Source organism: Hylobates moloch, unplaced genomic scaffold, assembly GCF_009828535.3.
Source record: "Hylobates moloch isolate HMO894 unplaced genomic scaffold, HMol_V3 SCAFFOLD_10, whole genome shotgun sequence".
NCBI classification, from domain to species: domain Eukaryota; kingdom Metazoa; phylum Chordata; class Mammalia; order Primates; family Hylobatidae; genus Hylobates; species Hylobates moloch.
Genome location: NW_026652285.1, coordinates 8,560,357 through 8,580,690, shown reverse-complemented (window position 1 = coordinate 8,580,690; position 20,334 = coordinate 8,560,357). Strand labels below are relative to the sequence as shown.

General features: G+C 40.2%; 1 protein-coding gene across 1 annotated transcript in view; it reads left to right on the top strand.

Annotated features, from left to right (window-relative positions):
- Positions 1–11,133: 11,133 nt before the first annotated feature.
- CLTC (clathrin heavy chain) overlaps positions 11,134–20,334 on the top strand; it is an 80,952-nt gene continuing 71,751 nt past the window's right edge. Inside the window, exon 1 of the mRNA XM_058445363.1 lies at positions 11,134–11,438. Coding sequence (XP_058301346.1) covers positions 11,397–11,438 — 42 coding nt within the window. The 5' untranslated portion in view covers positions 11,134–11,396. The remainder of the gene's footprint in view (positions 11,439–20,334) is intronic.

Genomic DNA, 20,334 nt, shown 5'->3' with positions numbered 1-20,334 from the left:
AGCTGGGACTACAGGCACCCACCACTACGCCCGGCTAATTTTTTGTATTTTTTAGTAGAGACGGGGTTTCACCGTGTTAGCCAGGATGGTCTCGATCTCCTGACCTCATGATCCGCCCACTTGTGCCTCCCAGAGTGTTGGGATTACAGGCGTGAGTCACCGTGCCCGGCCTAATTTGTTCATTTTTATCTTTAGTGCTCTAGACACTGTTATTAGCACATATTAATCATTTAGTTCTGTCAGTTTCTCTTCTGAGGTGTATTGTGTAAGGGCATTTCCTTAGATGTGGTGGGAGTATGTGTGGATTCTTGGAATGACAGCTCTTCTAGTTTAGTAAATATTAAGCATATATTCTGAATCTACACCTCACACTCAAATTATATCAGTTGTTTCGGTAATGTCCTTTATGGCATTTTTCTCTAGTTCAAGATTTAGTCTAGGATCATATATTGTATTTAGTCTCTTAATCTGGAAAAAGTCCTCAGTCCTTGTTTTTCACGACATTAACATTTTAAAATAATATAGGCTAGTTATTTTATAGAATGTTCTCAGTTTGGGTTCTCCAATGTTTCTTCATGGTTATGCATTTTTAACTGGAATACTGCATAAGTAATAGTGTCATGCCATCACATCTGGAGGTACATGGCATTTTCCCCTTACTGGTGTTATTAATGTTAATTACTTATTAGGGTGCTTTTTAAATTATATCAACCTGGTTATCCTTATAATTCATAAATAATTTGAGGGAGAGATACTTTGACATTATATAAAATATCTTTTTCCTTATAAAATATGACGTTTTGTATTTACCATCAATTGATGATTCTTGCCTGAATCCATTTTATTCTTATGGCTGCAAAATGGTGATTTTTTTTTTCTAATTCTTTTCTATATTTGTTGGTATTATATTGTAAGGAAGAGTTTTCCTTGAAGGATGAATGTCTGATAAACGGGTGGGTGCTAAGAAGATCATGGATCAAGACAGAGAAGTATTTATAGAAAGCCCAGGGGGTGTTTGAGATGGTGGCAAACAGTTGAGTTTACTTGGTGCATAGAATGTATATAGGAGAGTAGGTGGCTGAAACTGTTGAGGTCAGATTATAGAAAGCTTTGAAAACCAATCTATGGAATTGGGAATTATTTTATGGATTTATTAGAAGGGAAGGACATCATTACAGTTTTGGGATAATTGTGACAGTGTTATTGATAAAAAATTTCTGTATCTCAGTTTGCATTGAGAGGACTGTGAGAGCAGTAGTATCAAGGGAATGCTGGATCTAGTTAAGGCAAGAACATGGAAGCAGCCTTGGAGGAAAGGTGGGTTTTATGGAGGAGTTTGTTCTTAGAAGAATGGGAATACACCTTCAAGTTACTAAATGAAACAAAACAGAATCAAAGACAAATTTTTTTTTGAGACGGAGTTTCGCTCTTGTTGCCCAGGCTGGAGTGCAATGGCGCGATCTTGGCTCACCACAACCTCGGCCTGCCGGGTTCAAGCAGTTCTCCTGCCTCAGCCTCCTGAGTAGCTGGGATTACAGGTGCGCGCCACCAAGCCTGGCTAATTTTTTTGTGTTTTTAGTAGAGACGGGGTTTCACCAGGCTGGCCAGGCTGGTCTTGAACTCCTGACCTCGTGATCTGCCCACCTCGGCCTCCCGAAGTGTTGGGTTTACAGACATGAGCCACTGCATCCAGCTGACAAATGTTATAATAGAAAAATGGGCAAAGGACATGGTCAGTCCTTTTATAAAAGGGGAAACAGGAAGAAGGGTCAATAAACCCTAATTACAAGTTAGGCGATGAACCTAACTTGTAATTAGGGAGGTGGCATTCATTTCCATCAGATTAGCAATAATTAATACTCCTGAAAAGTGTTGGTGGTGAAGAATAAATTGCTCTTAATTTAATTAATTTTTCATGCAGCTCTGTTGCCCAGGCTGGAGTACAGCATGATCATGGCTCACTACTTCTTTGATCTAGGCTCAAGCAGTCCTCCCACCTTAGTCTCCTGAGTAGCTGAGAGTACAGGTGTGTGCCAACACACCCGACTAATTGTTTTAAAATTCATTTTTTGTATATATGGGGTGTCACTATGTTGCTTAGGCTGGGTCTCGAACTCCTGGGCTCAAATGATCCTCTTGCCTTGGCCTACCAAAATCCTGGGATTACAGACGTGAGCCACCATGCCCAGGCCAGCTCTTATTTTAGAGAACATTTTGGCAATATCTAGTAAAGTTGAAGCTGTGTACAACCTGATACCTAGTAAGTCCACCTCTAGACTTAGGTGGTCTTTGACTAGTGTATCACATCTGGACGTACATGGCATTTGCTGCTTATTGGTGATACTAGTTTTGTTTAATTAGGGTAGACCCAGTAAGTCCACATTTAGACTTAGGGGTTTCTCTAGACTAGGAACTCTCAGACTATATACAATATTCTGTGCCTCATAAAATTGGACTTCTATAGATTTAGCGTTAATTGCTGATGATAAATACATTAAAAATGTTAAATACAGCATTCATTACAATGTGAAATACACCATTGTTTCTAACAGAAAAAAATCTGAAAACAGCACATATATATATAGCTATATCAGTAGGGAAAAGGTTTAATAAATTGTGATATGTTCTTACTGTTGAATTCTACAGCAGTGAAAGTGATTTTTGAGGTTCTTGATGTGTACTCCTATTTAGCAGAACAGATGAACCAGTTCATATTCCAACCAGCAATATATGAAAATGCCAGTCTTACTACACCTCATAGTTCCTCAGTCTTATAATTATTGACAAAAAGGTGCCTCATTATTATCTTAATTTACATATTTAGATATTTAATGCTTTTTCCATATGTTCAAACTGTAGGGAATAATAAAATTATCTGATTTGAATTTGATAAGCCAGATAGTAAATATTTTAGGCTTTCTGGACATGTAATTTCTGTTGCAGCTACTCTGATGTTGTAGTATGAAAGCAACAACAGACAGTACATAAATGAGTATCACTGTGTTCCAATAAAACTATGGAGAATGAAATTCAAATTTCACGTGTCAGCAAATACAGTCAGCCCCCTGTATCTGGGGGCTCAGTATCTGGGGTTCCACACCGACAGATTCAACCAACCACAGATTTCAAATATTCCAAAGAAAATCCAATAAAAATAATACAATAATGAAAGATAATATAAAGAAAAAAACAAGAGTATGACAACTATTTACATTGTATTAGATATTATAAGTAATCTAGATATGATGTAAAGTATGCAGGAAAATGTGCATATATGCAGATACTACCCATTTTATATGAGAAACTTGAGCATCAACCAGATTTTGGTATCCTCAGGGGGAAGTCCTGGAACCAAACCCCAGCTGATACTAAGGGATGACTGGATGATTGTTTTGATTTCAGGTTTTTTTTTCTTTGAGATGGAGTCTTACTCTGTTGCCCAGGCTGGAGTGCAGTGGCACGATCTCGGCTCACTGCAACCTCTGCCTCCGAGGTTGAAATGATTCTCCTGCGTCAGCGTCCTGAGTAGCTGGGATTACAGGCATGTGCCACCACACCCAACTAATTTTTGTATTTTTAGTAGAGATGGGGTTTCCCATGTTGGCTAGGCTGGTCTCAAACTTCTGACCTCAAGTGATCTGCCTGCCTTGGCCTCCCAAAGTGCTAGGATTACAGGTGTGAGCCACCAGGCCCACCAGTTTCAGTTTTTTACCACTTGCATTTGAATCTAGAAAAGCTACTTTTTAATATTCCCGTTCTAACTTAAATGATCATTTGCAAGAAAAGGTCTTAATGAAATGTCAGATTTTTCTGGCTTTTACTTTTTCTTCATAGCAGAATTGATGAGACTAAGCATAATATCAAGGAATCAATAAATTTAAATAGTAATCTTTAATCACCCAAAGATTTTTAAAGTAATCCTTATTACTTGTTAGCTGTTCCTTTAAACTTAATACATGAATAATACAAAATTCCCTTGTGAAGCTGTTAAAGATTTTTCAAAGAAAATGATTAGTCACAGCTGGGCATGGTGGCTCACACCTGTAATCCCAGCACTTTGGGAGGCCGAGGTGGGCGGATCATGATGTCAGGAGCTCCAGATCAGCCTGGCCAACATGGTGAAACCCCATCTCCACTAAAGATACAAAAAATTAGCTGGGTGTAGTGGCACGTGCCTGTAATCCCAGCTACTCAGGAGGCTGGGGCAGGAGAATCCCTTGAACCCAGGAGGCGGAGGTTGCAGTGAGCCGAGATCGCACCACTGCACTACAGCCTGGGCAACAGAGCAAGACTTTGTCTTAGAAAAAAACGACAATGATTAGTCACATTCCTTATCCAGATAAAATCCACATATTTTTCTCACCTATTAATATTATTACTTGGTTCTCAGCTAAAATACAGGAAATGAGATGAGTGAACCCAAAATACAGCCCAGCACTCAGTTTGGTGCTTTGTATATGGGAGGTATTTATAAATGATTGTTGTGCCAACTCCAGATGCGATTACTAACAACATAAAGTAGCCTAGGCTTCAAATTAAATGGGTCGTGTAATCAGTAAATGCTTTGATAGCTGGAGAAGTAAGGTAAATTGATTTTTTTTTTTTTTTTTGAGACAGAGCCTCACTCTCTTGCCCAAGCTGGAGTGCAGTGACGCCATCTTGGCTCACTGCAAACTCCGCCTCCCCGGTTCAAGCAATTTTCCTGGCTTAGCCTCCCAAGTAGCTGGGACTACAGGCGCCCGCCATCACACCCAGCTAATTTTTGTATTTTTAGCAGAGACGGGGTTTCACCATGTTGGCCAGGATGGTCTTGAACTCCTGACCTCAAGTGATCCACTCACCTCGGCTTCCCAAAGTGCTGGGATTACAGGCGTGAGGCACCGTGCCTTGCCGGTAAATTGATTTTAAGCTGAGTCTTTGAGGGAAGAGTAGGACCTGGACTGAAACAAAAAGACAATGTGTGTGACTGGGGAGAGGAACCAGATGTAAACAATGGTTTTGGTGTCACTTTGAGAAGGATTTTTTGGAAGGGTTTTACAATGTCCATTCTGTATTTTGGGTTAACACTAATAAGTCAAATGGAGAATAATTTGAGTGTCACTCATTCCTACAGATAGAAAAATTTTAAAGTAGCTTGGGCTGGGATTTTCCTTTTATCATGTGCCATCGTGTACTTTGTCTGCTACTTCATTTAGTTCCCTTTTTAAAAATGGAATTTTTATCACTTCTGTGCAAAGGTTAAAATTTTTTTAAATAAATTAATAATGGAATGTTTAAGCCTTCCTCAGTAATGAGTATAATTTTATCTCTACATCTGATCTGGTGGGTCAACTATATAGTAGCTAAAATAGACTGTAATAGCTGTCTTCATCGTTAGTTTTTATTTTCATTATGCATGTAGAATGCTTTATATTGTAGTCCCTTGTTATCTGAGGTTTCATTTTCTGATGTTTCAGTTACCTGTGTTCAACTGTGTCCAAAAATAGGTGACTACAATATGATATTTTGAGAGACCACATTCACATAACTCTTATTATAGTACATTGTTATAATTGTCCTATTTTCATTGTTAATATCTTACTGTGCCTAATTTATAAGTTAAACTTTATCATAGGTATATATGTATAGAAAAAACATAGTGTATACTGTATGGGGTTCAGTATTAGCTGTGGTTTCAGGCATCCTCTGTAGAGGTCTTGGAATATATCCCTTGTGGATAATGGAGGACTACATATTTGAGTGGTTGGTGGACTTAACCTAAGGAGACCTTTTCATGACTCTTGGTGCTAACAAGGTTGACTCGGAAAAGAAAAACAATTTATATCAATAAATCTAAGGTAGGCTTATATGAATGCTGCATACTTTTCATCACTGCAGTGTTGTGGAATGAAAAGTAATTGTATGGGTTTTATACTATACAACATTAAACTCATAGTTATTTGGAATATGAGCAACCAGGAAAAGAAAATAACCAGGTATTTCGTTTGATTTACATAGTAATGTACTTTTAGTAGTCATGACAGGATGAGGTATGGCATTTTAAAAAAAGTAATTCCTAGTATTTCCTGGGTTTGGTACATACTCAGATTAGGTTACATTTGCAGGAGTACTATACAACAACTGTTCACTTTGATGAATCTGAGGCCTTGAAGGTTCAGAACTGCTTTCCCTATATCAATTGTTTTCTTTTTTTTCAAAAAAGGCTTTACAAAAGAATTTAACATTGAGTATTTAATTTTACATTGTAGGTACTGGAAAATATTTGTTGAAGAAATTAGATTATAATTCCTTAAAACTTTATTATTGAGTTAACCAAAACTTTACCAAATCTCAGTCCTTAGCTATTCTGTTGCAAAGAAGTGAGAGTTTACTACCATTAACAAGACTGCAGATGGACACTGCTACTGGCAGAACTACCCCTAGAGTGGCAAAACTCTACATTTCCCAAGGGAACATATCTGTGGGTCATGTTTTGCTTTGGAGACAGTAGTAACGCTAGGAGGTGAACATAGAATGTTCTACATATTTAGAAATAGAAAAAAGAAATAGCCCTTAACAATTATTCCCACACTCTCACCCTCATTGCCTCTTCATTCTATAGATGCTCTCAAGCTTCTTGTGACTTTTGTTGCAAGATGTTGTGACATGGCATCTGACTCCCTATTGATCAGCAAGGTTAAAATCTTGGGTTTTCCTGTCCACAATGTTCTGTGAATTGCTATATTTAAACCAGCTTTTTTTTTTTTTTTTTTTTTTTTTTTTTTTTTTGAGACGGAGTCTTGCTCTGTTGCCCAGGCTGGAGTGCAGTGGTGCACTGTAGAGTGGCAAATGAAGACATATTTATCTGATCCTCTGATATAAAATCCCCTATTAATAAACACCTTTCTTAAAAGTACTATATAAAAGTATACTTATAATAGGAATGTTTCCTTTAATTTGTCTAGAATTGAAAGGGAAATAGGGAGGCAGGGGGGTTCAAAAAACAAAAGGGAAATTGAAGGCATCCAGAAACTTATTTTATTTTATTTTTGAGACTGAGTCTCGCTCTGTCACCCAGGCTGGAGTACAGTGGTGTGATCTCAGCTCACTGCAACCTCCACCTCCCAGGTTCAAGTGATTCTCCTGCCTCAGCCTCCCAAGTAGCTGGGATGACAGGCACCTGCCACCACGCCCAGCTAATTTTTGTATATTTAGTAGAGGTGGGATTTCACCATATTGGCCAGGCTGGTCTCAAACTCCTGACCTCAGGTAATCCGCCTGCCTCAGCCTCCCAAAGTGCTGGAATTACAGGCTGAGCCACCACGTCCTGCCTAAACCAACTTTTGTGAAATGGCTTTCTAAGTTAATGTCATGAACCACTTCATTCCTCTGCCAGGGTCTGATTTAACCCTTCGAAAACATGGGTGGGCCCTATATAATGTGATTTCATTCCACATTGGATCCCCACAGAGCTAGTCTTGGCTTTTCACTTGGAACATGCCCAATGCTGATACAAAGTAAAGACTCACTATAGATCTTATTGCTATCCACGGTACGTTATAAAACTTGTCTAAATATTTAAAGGTTTAAAACAAGCCTGTAAAGTGGATGTCAAGAGTGTAAGTCAGGTACATTTCATAGTAAAATTAAAATGCCATTAAAATTTTGTTCTTGTCGGGCTGGGTGTGGTGGCTTATGCCTGTAATCCCAGCACTTTAGGAGGCTGAGGCAGGCAGATCACCTGAGGTCAGGAGTTCAAGACCAGCCTACCCAACATGGTGAAACCCCCGTCTCTACTAAAAATACACAAATAAGCCAGGCGTGGTGGCTGGTGCCTGTAATCCCAGCTCCTCAGGAGGCTGAGGCAGGAGAATTGCCTGAACCCAGGAGGCGGAGGTTGCAGTGGGCCGAGATCACACCATTGCAGTCCGGCCTGGGCAACAAGAGCAAGACTGTGTCTCAAAAAAAAAAAATTGTTCTTGCTTTGTAAATGCTGTTTTCATTTCTTCATTTTGGAGCGGGGAGCCTTGTCAGTGACTTGTACATTTGTTTACTGGCATTTGATAGGCTGCTCTTTATCTTGCATGAAAAGATAAAGACCTAGCCAGTCTAATCCTGCTGGGATTCATTATCAGTGGCCCCAGGGGGTTGAGATGCTTCAAAGCTGCTGTTTAAATGGCAAAACGAAGTATCTTACTTGGATAATACTAAAGTATGTCCTTTATGGCTTTATTGGAATCTGAATTGTAAACATTTGGTACAGTGGATTAAAGTTCTGCCTTAAAATTAATTTCTGAGTATGTGAGATATGCCTTTTCTTTGTGACTTTTGCAGTGCAGTGAATTCAGGCTGTTTTTAAAAGGCCAAGTTTTTAAAAGGCAGGGGCATTAGTGCCAGGGCTGCTTGAAGATGAACAGCTATGGAGAAATCCTACAGTGAAAGGGGTTGGTTTTTTTGTTTGTTTTGAGGTGTCATTCTATTGAGGGTTATATATATATATATATATATAAATCCTAATTGTTGGCATAATATTAAAATTAGTGACACAACACAGGTTTCTTGTATAGGTTTTGAGAAACTAGCAGTCCTCAAAATAACAGACCAAGCAATGTAGTTTTTGCTAATGGCACTTGCTGTGACTCATGATAGGGATCTACCGTTGAGCATTCCAACTAAAATGCTTTCACGTCACCATTGATTAACATGGCTACCTTGCTAAAACATTTTCTGAAACCAAAAGCTAGAGTGATCATTCATAGCATTGTCTTATTAAAAGACTATGTCATACTGTATCGTAGGAAAAACCATTCTGGGTAGCAGGATTTGCTTCCTGGTCTTATTAGGTTACTTGTTTTCCCTTCTAACTTGAGGTAATGTCTGAAAACAGTGCCATTCAGGTACTGCTTAGTTAACTAAACCAGTGAAACCAGTGAAACTGCCTTTATACTGTTACCAAGAACAGCAGACTCCCATTAAAAAAAAAAAATCTCTTATTACCCTACTCAAATTATTCATCTTTAAAAAGGCATAGGGTTTTTTTTTTAATGTTTTTAGTATATGTGCTGCCGAAGCGAGCACAGGTTTTTTTTTTAATGTTTATCATCTTGACTTTTTGTCTTGAAAATCTTTGGATTAATTTGAAGATCATTTCAAAATGACCCAGGATATCACAATCTATTTTTCCTCTTCCTAAATTATTTCTCAAAACAATGTAATTTCTATGTGTGATGACGTAGCAGTCACTAACAACCTCAGCGCACTTTTTGGTTAGATATTACACTCCAAATAGCTACAATCAACTGCTTTTGGGATTCTAAATGTACTTAAAAAGTTACAGGGTCTGTATGAAAATGCCAGACACATTAATAAATTTTGGTGGCCCATTCATGATACAGCTCTTGTATCTCCAGATTCTGAGACTGAAAATGTAACTTGATCAAGCTACTGAATTACTGTAATAAAACAATTGCTGCCTTAGAATTTTAATTTAGAATTTGTCTACTTCCAAAAAGGGTTTAAAGCAGTTATTATTAGACTGGCATTAGGTCATTTCAAATGTTGCGGAACAGAGGATTTTTGTGTATTTAGCTTAACAATACAAAAAGAAATTTTGCAAGCATAAATATTCACTCTTACAACATGGTGGCAAGGCTTTTCTTTGCAGAACAATCTTTGCCCTCTTACCTGCCAGACTCTTCTCTCATGCTCAGTGTGAGACAGTTAAGTAAAAGGGAACACTAAAAGCAACTAAAATGATTGGCAAACTTCTCACTCTAACCTAAACTGCTTAGCATACAAAATTATCGTCTACTCAATAGGGTTTTATGTCCTTTAACTGAAAAGGACACTAAAAATAATTATTGTGGACTTGAGCTTTTCTCTTTCGGCGGGGCGGGGGGTGGGGGGGAGAATCACCTCTCTTACAAAGATAAAAGGCACAGAACTAAAGTCTTTCATCCTTTATTGTATTGGTGCGATTATGAAATAATATTATGGCTTATACTTTAGCAAGAAAGTACCAGGAAGGTTATTATTAATCGACAACGAATGCCGTTGATACCTTCATGCTCTTTGAAGACAGGATGCTCCGGCTTTGAAGCGCTATATTTCTACACTGCTAACCTACAGGAACCTATGTTGAGGTGGTCCCGTCTTTCCTCCAGGTACCTTCAGGTTTTACCAAGCATCCTTACCCTAATTATCTAAATATTTGAGACATAAATTATTTGATGTGGCTAAAAATCCTCCTGCTAGAATTTGGGTCCAATCCTTTAATGTTCTGATACTCGAATTCTTTAACGAAACTGTTCACTGAGCTAGGCCAATACAAGTCCGCCAAAATGTCCGCAGAAACGTTAAGAAAAGCTGTCATAAGGCCAGCTTGAGAGACATCATAAATGGTCTTTGCTGTCCTTTGAGCTAATTATCTAACACCCGAAGAGAGTGCGGGTTCTAGTTAGAATCCGCGCGTCAGGTTCTCCAACAGTCGAAGGGCGTGTGTGAGGGCAGGGAAGATTTTAAACCTCGTTTCAGGCCCCCTCCCTAGGCTGTAGGAAACCACCCACTCTGAAGCCCGGCGGGGGAGGAGTGCTGCAGCCAGCTGCCGAGGGAGCGCTCTGCGGCGAGGCCGTTTCCCTGAGTCACGGAGAGGGCGGGAGGCTGCGCCCGTCTGCCCCCGCCACGTCCTCCTGTAAGGGGCTCAGTCGGAACAGGCAGGGTCGCAGGGAAAGGAAACGGCACCAGTCATGCCTCAAGGTGGCCCAAAAGCCTCTTCATTCCCAGGAGACGCTGCATTTCCTTAAAACGCGCTCTCCATTCTGGCAACAATCAGCCGACCCTTCCCCATCAGTATCACGTGCACCTGGAAGTACGTGGGTGGGACCTAAGGCGCCCACGGAAGTGACGTCGGTCGCCCCGAGTCGCATGATGTGGCAAAATGCAAAAAAAAAAAAAAAAAGTGGGGGGAGAAAAAGAAGATTGGCGAAAGTGATGAGTCTAAAAAAGTAGTCCCTCCGGTTCCTCTGTTTCCCCCCGTGTGGCGTCAGGAAGCGAGGCTCCGGCAGAACTGCGCCCCGAATTCCTGCGCCCGCCACGCGCGCCGCTCCGTGGAGGGGTACATAAGGCGGAGGGGGTGAGGCGACTGGGCGGAGTTCTGTCTCCGGGATCCTTCCGCTGGGCTCAGCCGTTTCCGGAGTCGGCGCTGCGCCCGGTTCCGCCATTGCGGCTCTCCTGGCCCCTGGAGCCTCCGCCCCCGACCCGAGCTCTTTCGTCTGCCTGCCAGTTTCCTGCGTCCCCGGAGAGGATCCTGCTGAGCCCAGCCTCCCCGCTCCCCTCCTCCTCCTCTCCCTTGGAGAGCCCGGGCAGCCACTGCCCCGCAGCCCCAGTGACAGGAGGAGACCATACCCCCCGACAGCGCCATGGCCCAGATTCTGCCAATTCGTTTTCAGGAGCATCTCCAGGTGCGGCCGGGCCCAGGCTGGTGAGGGCTGTGGAGAAGGTGGTAGGAAGGATGGGAGACGCTGGAGTCCGGGCCCGAGCAGGATCGGAGCTGGAGGGGCGGGGGGGTTGTCGGTGATTGGGGTAGATGGAGGAGGGGGCACTATCTTGGAAAGCTTAAAAGATTAAATAATGTGGGGCTTGGATGGAAAGGACAGGAGTTAAGGTGCAAAGACCAGGCCTGGATCCAAAGGCCTCTCGATCTTGCTTCCTGGATGGCCAGAACTGCGCGTACAAACTCTCTCCTCCCCATTTTATTCAGTTCATTCATTTGGATAGGGGAGTAGGAGGGGGGATTCTTATCCCCTGGGCCAGTGCGGGGCTGTCACCTTCCATTGCTCTCCTCTTTCCTTCATCGTGTCTGCACCCAGAAGTTGTGGGGCGGGTGGGTTGGGGAGGAGCAACCTTTTTTTTTCCTCCCTCTGCGGCTCTCAACTGAGAAAGGCACCTTCTCCGGTGGTGGGGGTTGGGGGTGGTGGTGAGGCGGTGGCTTTTCTCTTGCCTTCCCCTGAGGCAGTAGGGACAGAAGGTCACTGAAAGAACGGAACGAGGGTAGAATGGGAGAATGCATTTCTCAGAGCGTTGTCAGTCTCAGAGTGTGTGGGGTCAAGGTCCCTAAGGAAACTCGCCTCCCCTTCCCCCTTTTTTTTATTTCTCGGGATGTTGTGGCTCTTAACCCCTCTTTGGTTCTGGAAGGTGGGAAAGGGTGATACAGAGGTTATCTTCTAGTCTTCTCGAGTAGTAGCAGCTAGTTTTGAATATCTTCTTCAGGATCCCATGGAATTGAACAGAGCCCTGGGGACGGAGCACAGCTGCTCTGGGACCTGCAGGGCTATTTGGTCTGTAACTGGCTTCCCTTTAGTAAGTTCTAGAGTTCTTCCCCATGGTTCCTTATCCTGGAGGCAACATATTGTTATCTGGCAACATGCCAGTGGCGGGCCTAGGCAGGTGACCATTGGAAGGCTTCACTGAATTAAACCTTTTCAGAGCTTTTGATTTTCCTGTGTCACCAATCCTGATTTTTACTGTAGCTGAAATAATTTATTCCTATTAATTTGCTTTCTTCCCAAATATTCCCTTAAAGAAACCTGCCTTAGCTCAATCGTCTGAAGGGCTAATTCCATAATGACAGAGAATGCAGTGGTTTGACATGACACTAATACCAGTGACTTATTAGACACTTTACCATTGAAGACCATTTTTATTTACATTCCCCCATTGGTATAACATACATAAAGGATTCTTGTTAATAAAAGGTTTTAACATTCAGGCTATAAGTAACATAATTTCCTATTTCTTTGCAGGTATTACCATGTTTGCACTAGCAAGGACTTATTTTCCTTTAAGGCTTGAAATGTAAAGAATAATCTTTACCCATAAAATGAGTTAAATAATGCACTTTCTTAAGTCATCTATAATTTTAAAATAACTCATCTGAAGTAATGGAATATACCTTGGCAATAAAAACACTTTTACAGAGGGTTAACAATGTTAAATAACAAAATGGACTTTTTTTTTTTATCAATCCAAGTTTAATTGCTGTGGTTACTTTTGTTAAAGTGGGGTGGCAAATGAATGTGGAGAGTTGAGAAGGTGCTGTTCTTAAGTGTGAGGGGAAAACGCGGGCTTATTTTCATACTAAGCTGCATCTGAAATATCTTTCTGCAGACAAATGTTTATAAACCACACAGAGAATCAAGTACAGCTGCTGTTTATCTTCCATGGCAGATGTATAGCTCACTACCAAATCTTGTGGTGGTTCGAGTAATAGCTTTTCATTTCTTTTAAAGAGGAGACAAGAATTGTTAAATGATCCCAAAGATTGGAACCCAACCTTGTCACTTATTAAAGACAAATTTAATACATGTCTATTTTGTAACTGGCTCAAAGTTTCTGCAGATACTTGAATGAAGCCATTTTCTTCTCAAATACTTAGAAGATTTTGAATATAAAGCAGATTTGCGAATTGAAAAATTCAGTCCTCTGTGTTTTGGATTGCTATGTCATGCCTAAACTTAAGCTTGCTTAGCTAATATGACCGCTCCAGCTGATTAATTGTGGAGCCCAAATAACTACAGCCTCTTCCATGATAATATATCTCCTAACTTCATATCATTATCTCCTCCCTTTTTAAAAATTAATAAGATTTTTGTTTTTTTGAAGAGACAGGGTTTTTGCTGGAGGTCAGTGGCGCCATCACAGCTCACTGCAGCCTTGACCTACTGGGCTCAAGCCATCCTCCCACCTCAGCATCCTGAGTAGCTGGGACTACAGCCATGAGTCACCACACCTGGCTAATTTTTGTATTTTTTGTAGAGATGGAGTTTCATGTTGCCTAGGCTAGTCTCGAATTCCTGGGCTCAAGCAATCCTTTGCCTTGGCCTCCCAAAGTGCTGGGATAATAGATGTGAACCACCAAGCCCAACTAATAAGGATTATTTTAATTGGTGTCTTAGGTCTCTGACCTCTGAGCTTCTACCAGTTTGCTAAGTAGCAGAAAACTTTCTGAAACATGTAGGATAAAAACTGGAAACAAGAAATGAGGAACTTAAGTATGAGTATAGAGTTAGCTTGTGAAACTGTAAATGAACTTATTTTTATACCCTTTAACTGCATTGTCCAACTGAAGGATCTTTTGTCATCAAAGCTTGGACCTACAGCAAATAAATGTTAATATATGAAGATTTCTTTTTTCCTAGACTGTTTAGACTGCTAGCAGTTAATAAATTGAGTGCCTATTTGAGCAAGATATTGTTGGAATTGCAGATTGTATAAAAATCCTAGGCTACATATAATGTTGCCTGTGATTCTTAATTTTTTTGGTGATTCTCAATTTTTTGGCACATTAAGTATCTTTAGGCCACTTGACACATTCCATTGTATTCCTAGATTCTTTGGGTCTTCAATTAAAAATCCCCCTACCCTGTTTTTTCCCCTTTGATCCATAGATGCAGGTGTGGAATGTGTCGTTGAGTCAAATGTTAGGGGTTCTTGCTATAGTTAGCTTGGATTGCGAATAGAAAGCAATGCTAAGTACTGGGATTTACTACGTGCTTAGTTGTACTCTCTGGAAGAGGTAAACTTCCTGGAATTATGCTGCAGTCTCCTGGGAATAGCTTCTAAGTTTAAAATGTATCATATTCTTCAGAATTTTCTTGATGATCAGTTTACCCAGCTTAAAGTGTGTGGTTAATTTTAGTGAAAGTGCTTTCACTCTGATTAGGAAATAAGACACAGAATGGTGTGTATGTAGAACACAATCATTTTCATTTGAGTATTTAGGAAAATTCACATTTCAGGAACCATGGTAGTTGCTCTTGAACAATTGTTTCTGACCATAATTGGAATTTGTACCTTGCTTTTAAAAGATTCCATTTACATCAAGTCCTCAGCTTCTTTGCAAAATTGTTTTTTCCATACATATGTTTATATGTAATTCGAATTATATTTAACAAGATGTTTTCTCTGTCATTGTTACTGTTGTGGCTTTTTCTCTTCGAGTTATTGTCCAATAGAACTTTCTTCAATGATGGAACTGTCTACTAGCTACATAGGGATATTGAGCACTTGAAATGTGGCTGATGTGACTGAGGAACTAAATTTTTGCTTTAATTTCTTTTTAATTTAAATGTAAATAGCCACATGTGACAATTGACTCCTACATTGGACTGCACAATTATAGGCCATGCTGATGTGTTGTGTAAGTTTGAAGATTTATCTCACCACTCATGTTTATGTATTTAGAATATTTCGTTAGCTAAAATTAAAACACTCATTGTTCAAAAGTTTTAACTGAATACTGTCTGTCCTGGAAAGTGGTGGTGATGAACAATGACTAGCAGCAGATTTCTTGAGACCTTATTATGTGCTCTAAATTTGGCTAGGTACTTTCAGATCTTCACTCAATCCCCCCAGACACCTTTCTAAAAAGTGAGACTCAAAGTAGTGGGAATGCTGTCGGAATGGGATGTGTACCTGAGTCTTCTGACACAAAATATTTCAAAGAAATTGAATAATTGGCCCTAAAAAGAGAAGTTATACAGTATCCTAGAGTGCTTTTTGTCTGTTGGACTTAGGCCCAGAGAGGTGAGTTCCCTCTACTTGTTTATAGATTAACAATGTGGTATAGTAGACAGAACAGGGAGGGCTTTAGGGGTTGTTGAAACAAATGCTGTCCAATAGAAAAATAATATGAGCCACATACTTTTTTTTTTTGAGACAGAGTCTCGCTCTGTCCTCTTGTCACCTAGACTAGAGTGCAGTGGTGTGATCTCGGCTCACGGCAACCTCCACCTCCCAGGTTCAAGTGATTCTCCTGCCTCAGCCTCCCAAGTAGCTGGGATTTTAGGTGTCCACCACCATGCTTGGCTAATTTTTCTATTTTTAGTAGAGATGGGGTTTTACCATGTTGGCCAGGCTGGTCTTCAACTCCTGACCTCAGATGATCTGCCCCCCTTGACCTCCCAAAGTGCTTGGATTACAGGCATGAGCTGCTGCTCCTGGCCTCACATAAATAATTTTTTAAGTTTTCTAGCAGCCATATTAAAAGTGAAAGAACATAAAATTAATTAATTTGGGGGTTTTTTGGTAGAGACAGTCTGCTATATTGCTCAGGCTGGTCTCAAATTATTGGGCTCAAGTGATCCGCTCACCTTGGCCTCCCAAAGTGCTGGGATTACAGGCGTGAGTCACCATGCCCTGCCCAGATAAAATTAAATTTAATATATTTTATTTAACTTGGGATATGCAAAATATTATTTCAATATATAATCAGTATAAAACTTATTAATGAGATACCTTACATTCTGTTTCATACTAAATTTTCTAAATCTAGTGTGTGTGTGTGTGTGTGTGTGTGTGTGTGTGTGTGTGTGTGTTTTGAGACAAAGTCTCGCTCTGTTGCCAGGCTGGAGTGCAGTGGCAGATCTTGGCTCACTGCAACCTCCGCCTCCTGGTTTCGAGTGATTCTTCTGCCTCTGCCTCCCGAATTGCTGGGACTACAGGCGCGTGCCACCATGCTCAGCTATTTTTTTTTTTTTTTGTATTTTTAGTAGAGATGGGGTTTCACCATGTTGGTCAGGATAGTCTCAATCTCTTGACCTCGTGAAATGCCTGCCTTGGCCTCCCAAAGTGTTAGGATTACAGGCGTGAGCCACCGTGCTGGGCTATGTATATTTTATACTTAGAGCATATATCAATTCAGACCCTATTTTCATTGGAAATCCTGGTCCGTATTTAGAGTTCATAAAATTTACAGTTAGAAAGGCAGATTTGGGGCTGGGGGTAGTGGCTCATGCCTGTAAACTCAGCACTTTGTCAGCCAAGGTAGGAGCACTGCTTGAGCCCAGGAATTCGAGACCAGCCTGGGTAACAGAGTAAGACCTCGTCTCTATATTAAACAAACAAAAATGAAGAAAAAGGAAAGCAGATATGCAATACTTCAGTGATCTCAAACATACTTAAGTTTTCCAGTAATTGAATCACTTACTGGTTATTATTTAATTTTAATTACTTTAAAATTGCGGTGACCACATTTCAAGTGCTCATTATCATATGTGGATTGTGACTTGTGGTTACCATATTGGACAACACAGGTTAAGTCTAACCTCTTGCTTCTTTTTCTCTGGGAAACGGGCATACTTATCTCACAAAGTTATTATGAGGATCTGAGATCATATATGTGAAAGTACTTTATGTAGCATTTTAGGAGCATTAATTATTGGCTAATTTTTGTCCAGTACATTTTATTCAGGTATCTCAACCAATGACACAATATTCATTTGCAGATCCAGTGTTTTATGGTGTATAAATAATTGGGGTTAGCGCATTTACCTAAGATTTGAGTACTTACTGCAGATCAGGAACTGTGTTAGACTCTAGGGACAAAGTGATAAACAAGATGGACTACACCTTGCATTCATGCTTCCATTGATGAGTTGGCAAAGGCTGTACACTTGTCATTCCAGCCATCGATGTTGTCTACTTGATTGTGGATCTTTTATGTATTTGAACATTTGATATTGTGCACAATTTAATACAAATATTGATATGATACAAAGTTGATTACACTCTGAAACTGCCCCCCAAAAAGAAACTTTTAAATCTTTTATTATGTTCCATGAGTCTTATTGTGTGCCACTGGTACATTTTAAATTAGGGTTCCTTGAACAGACATATTTTAAAAAAAAACTTAATCATATTGGATAAAATACCCATATGGAATGCCGGTCAGGCGATTGTTAGAGTTATTGTATGTGTCCTTTTTTAGGGTGGTAGTGTTGAAGTGAATCGTCTCACTTAGATGAGCAGTAGGTTCATAGCTGATATTTTAGTCCTGTATATTAGAATAGGGCTGTTTAAGTTCATGCACTATATGCCATGCCAAAACTACTTCATGAAATAAACCTGTCTTCTGAGCCACAGCAAAGTTTACAGCTCTGGGTGTCTTGTCTTTGCTTCTTGGTCAAATGCCTATGGCTAATGCTCTTAACTCAAAAGATGGCTGAAAGCTTGAACCTAAATGTATTATGCAAAACCTATCTGTCAGACTTTTGTGAGTCTCTTCTTTTGTATTATCTCCTTAAATTAAGACATAATTTAAGATATTTTTGTCCTACTTCTTTTTTTTTTGGCGGGGGGGACAGGGTCTCACTCTGTTGCCCAGGCTGGAGTGCAGTGGCATATCAAGGCTCACTGCAGCCTTGACCTCCCCGGGCTTAGGTGATCTCCCACCTCCGCCCCCTAAATAGCTGGGACTACAGGCGTGCGCCACCAAACCCTGCTAATTTTTGTATTTTTTTGTAGAGTTGGGGTTTTGCCATGTTTCCCAGGATGGTCTCAAAATCCTGGCTCAAGCAGTCCGCCTGTCACAGCCTCCCAAAGTGCTGGAATTACAAGTGTGAGACACCAAGCCTTGTCCTATTTTTGAGGCAATAACTATTCAAATCTTAATTGTCCTGAAATCTAATCCATAAAATCAAAATACATTGGCCATTATAGTTGTTTGAGCACCTATTACATGCCAAGAACTGTATTAAATATTTAATGTTTATTATCTCATTTAATTAGCAAGAGAACCCTTGTGCTTAGGTCGGATTAGCCTTATTGTAGAGATTGGGCAACTGAAGTTCATAGTAGGTAACTTCTAGAGTCACACAGCTAGTGAGCAGTCAGACTTTTAATATTTGTTCTTTCGTTTGGCTCATTGCCTCATTTGGTAAATGGTCTGTATCATTTGAGTTGCAAAATGTACCACAATTGTTTGTATCTATGCTGTGATGTTCTTTGATTCTAGTAGTACTGTCATTTGTTTATCGAGAAATATTTTTTATATTATGAGAAAAATACGAGACAGCAAACTAACATCTGACTTTATGCCTTGAATGATTATTTAGCTATATCTTTTTTAAGGACTTTATCCTATTTCCTATCGGAAAATTGTGCAGGATGATTGGGATCTGGTTAACTTGTAACCAGGATTGTCTGCATCCCTCTCATAAGACTGAACTTGTCACACTTTTCTATAGACTTTTTCTTACTGAAAAGAATGAATGTGTTCCAGTCTGAAGCCACTTGTGAAAGGAGGAAACTTCTGCTTTCTATTTTACTATAAATTCATGTTTTTGTGTTTATACCAAGAAATAGAAGCTTGAACTCAAGGAAGGCAATTGTGCATGAAAGGGATAGGAAAGGAAGGTGACAGTGGAATATATTTGCTCATTTTGAATAGCATCATGGTAGAAAGGAAAATGGTTACAGACTTGCAGGGTTGTGCTTTGGAGGCAGACTGCCAGTACTGTTAATACTGCTTGTTCCTAATCCTTAGGTAAATAAGGATTTTCTTTAAGTTTTGAAGTAAGACGGTTTTAAAGATTATTTCTGAAAGAATAGGAACCAGATCCATTAAAGCCATATTTTGTCACATTAAAAAACTCTGCAGTGTGCTATTCTGGAAAATGTCTCAGATGTTTAATCTGGGCTTATCTATTGATTATGTCAGGTTTTCAACTTGTCTCAACTTCCTCATTTATTAAAACAATATTTCCTGGCAATTTTAAAGTTAGACTACAGTATGTTTTTGTATTTATAGTATAATATTTAGCCCTTAACCCCTTACAGGCACTCGAATATCAGTTCTTCCCCTCCACCCTGGAAGAGTTTCCCTTTGTCCACTTGAGTTGAATATATGTGCCGTACTAAAGGAGAAAAACTACCGTGTACCCAGTTATTGAAGCCAAGATCTTGAAGTTACACCAGACTCTCTAATTTCTCATTTTCTGCATCCATCGATTTCTGGAGTTCCTCAGTGATGCACACTGGGGGTCTCAGGGATATAGTTTTTCATGACCGTAGGTTGAAACTGGGAGTCATAGAAGATGAAAAAATGAGAATTGGATTGGGAGTGGACTTTGTTGCCCAGGCTGGAGTGCAGTGGTGCAATCTCGGTTCACTGCAACTGCCGCCTCCCAGGTTCAAGCAATTCTCCTCCCTCAGCCTCCTGAGTAGCTGGGACTACAGGGCGAATTCGCCATACCTGGCGAATTTTTTTTGTATTTTTAGTAGAGACGGGGTTTCACCATGTTGGCCAGGCTGGTCTCAAACTCCTGACCTCAAATAATCTACCCTCCTCAGCTTCCCAAAGTGCTGGGATTACAGGCGTGCGCCACTGTGCCTGGCCAACTTGCATTTATTTCTGATTAGCTGCTCATCTGAGAAAGGTAGCTTTAAAAAAAACCACCAAAGTGGACAGACTGAAGCTAAAGACTGTCAATATATATGCTCTGCTTGACAAACAGCTGACTTTGGATAGATCTCATTATTTAAAGATGAATAATAAGGGGGGAAAAAACGAGTAGAGAG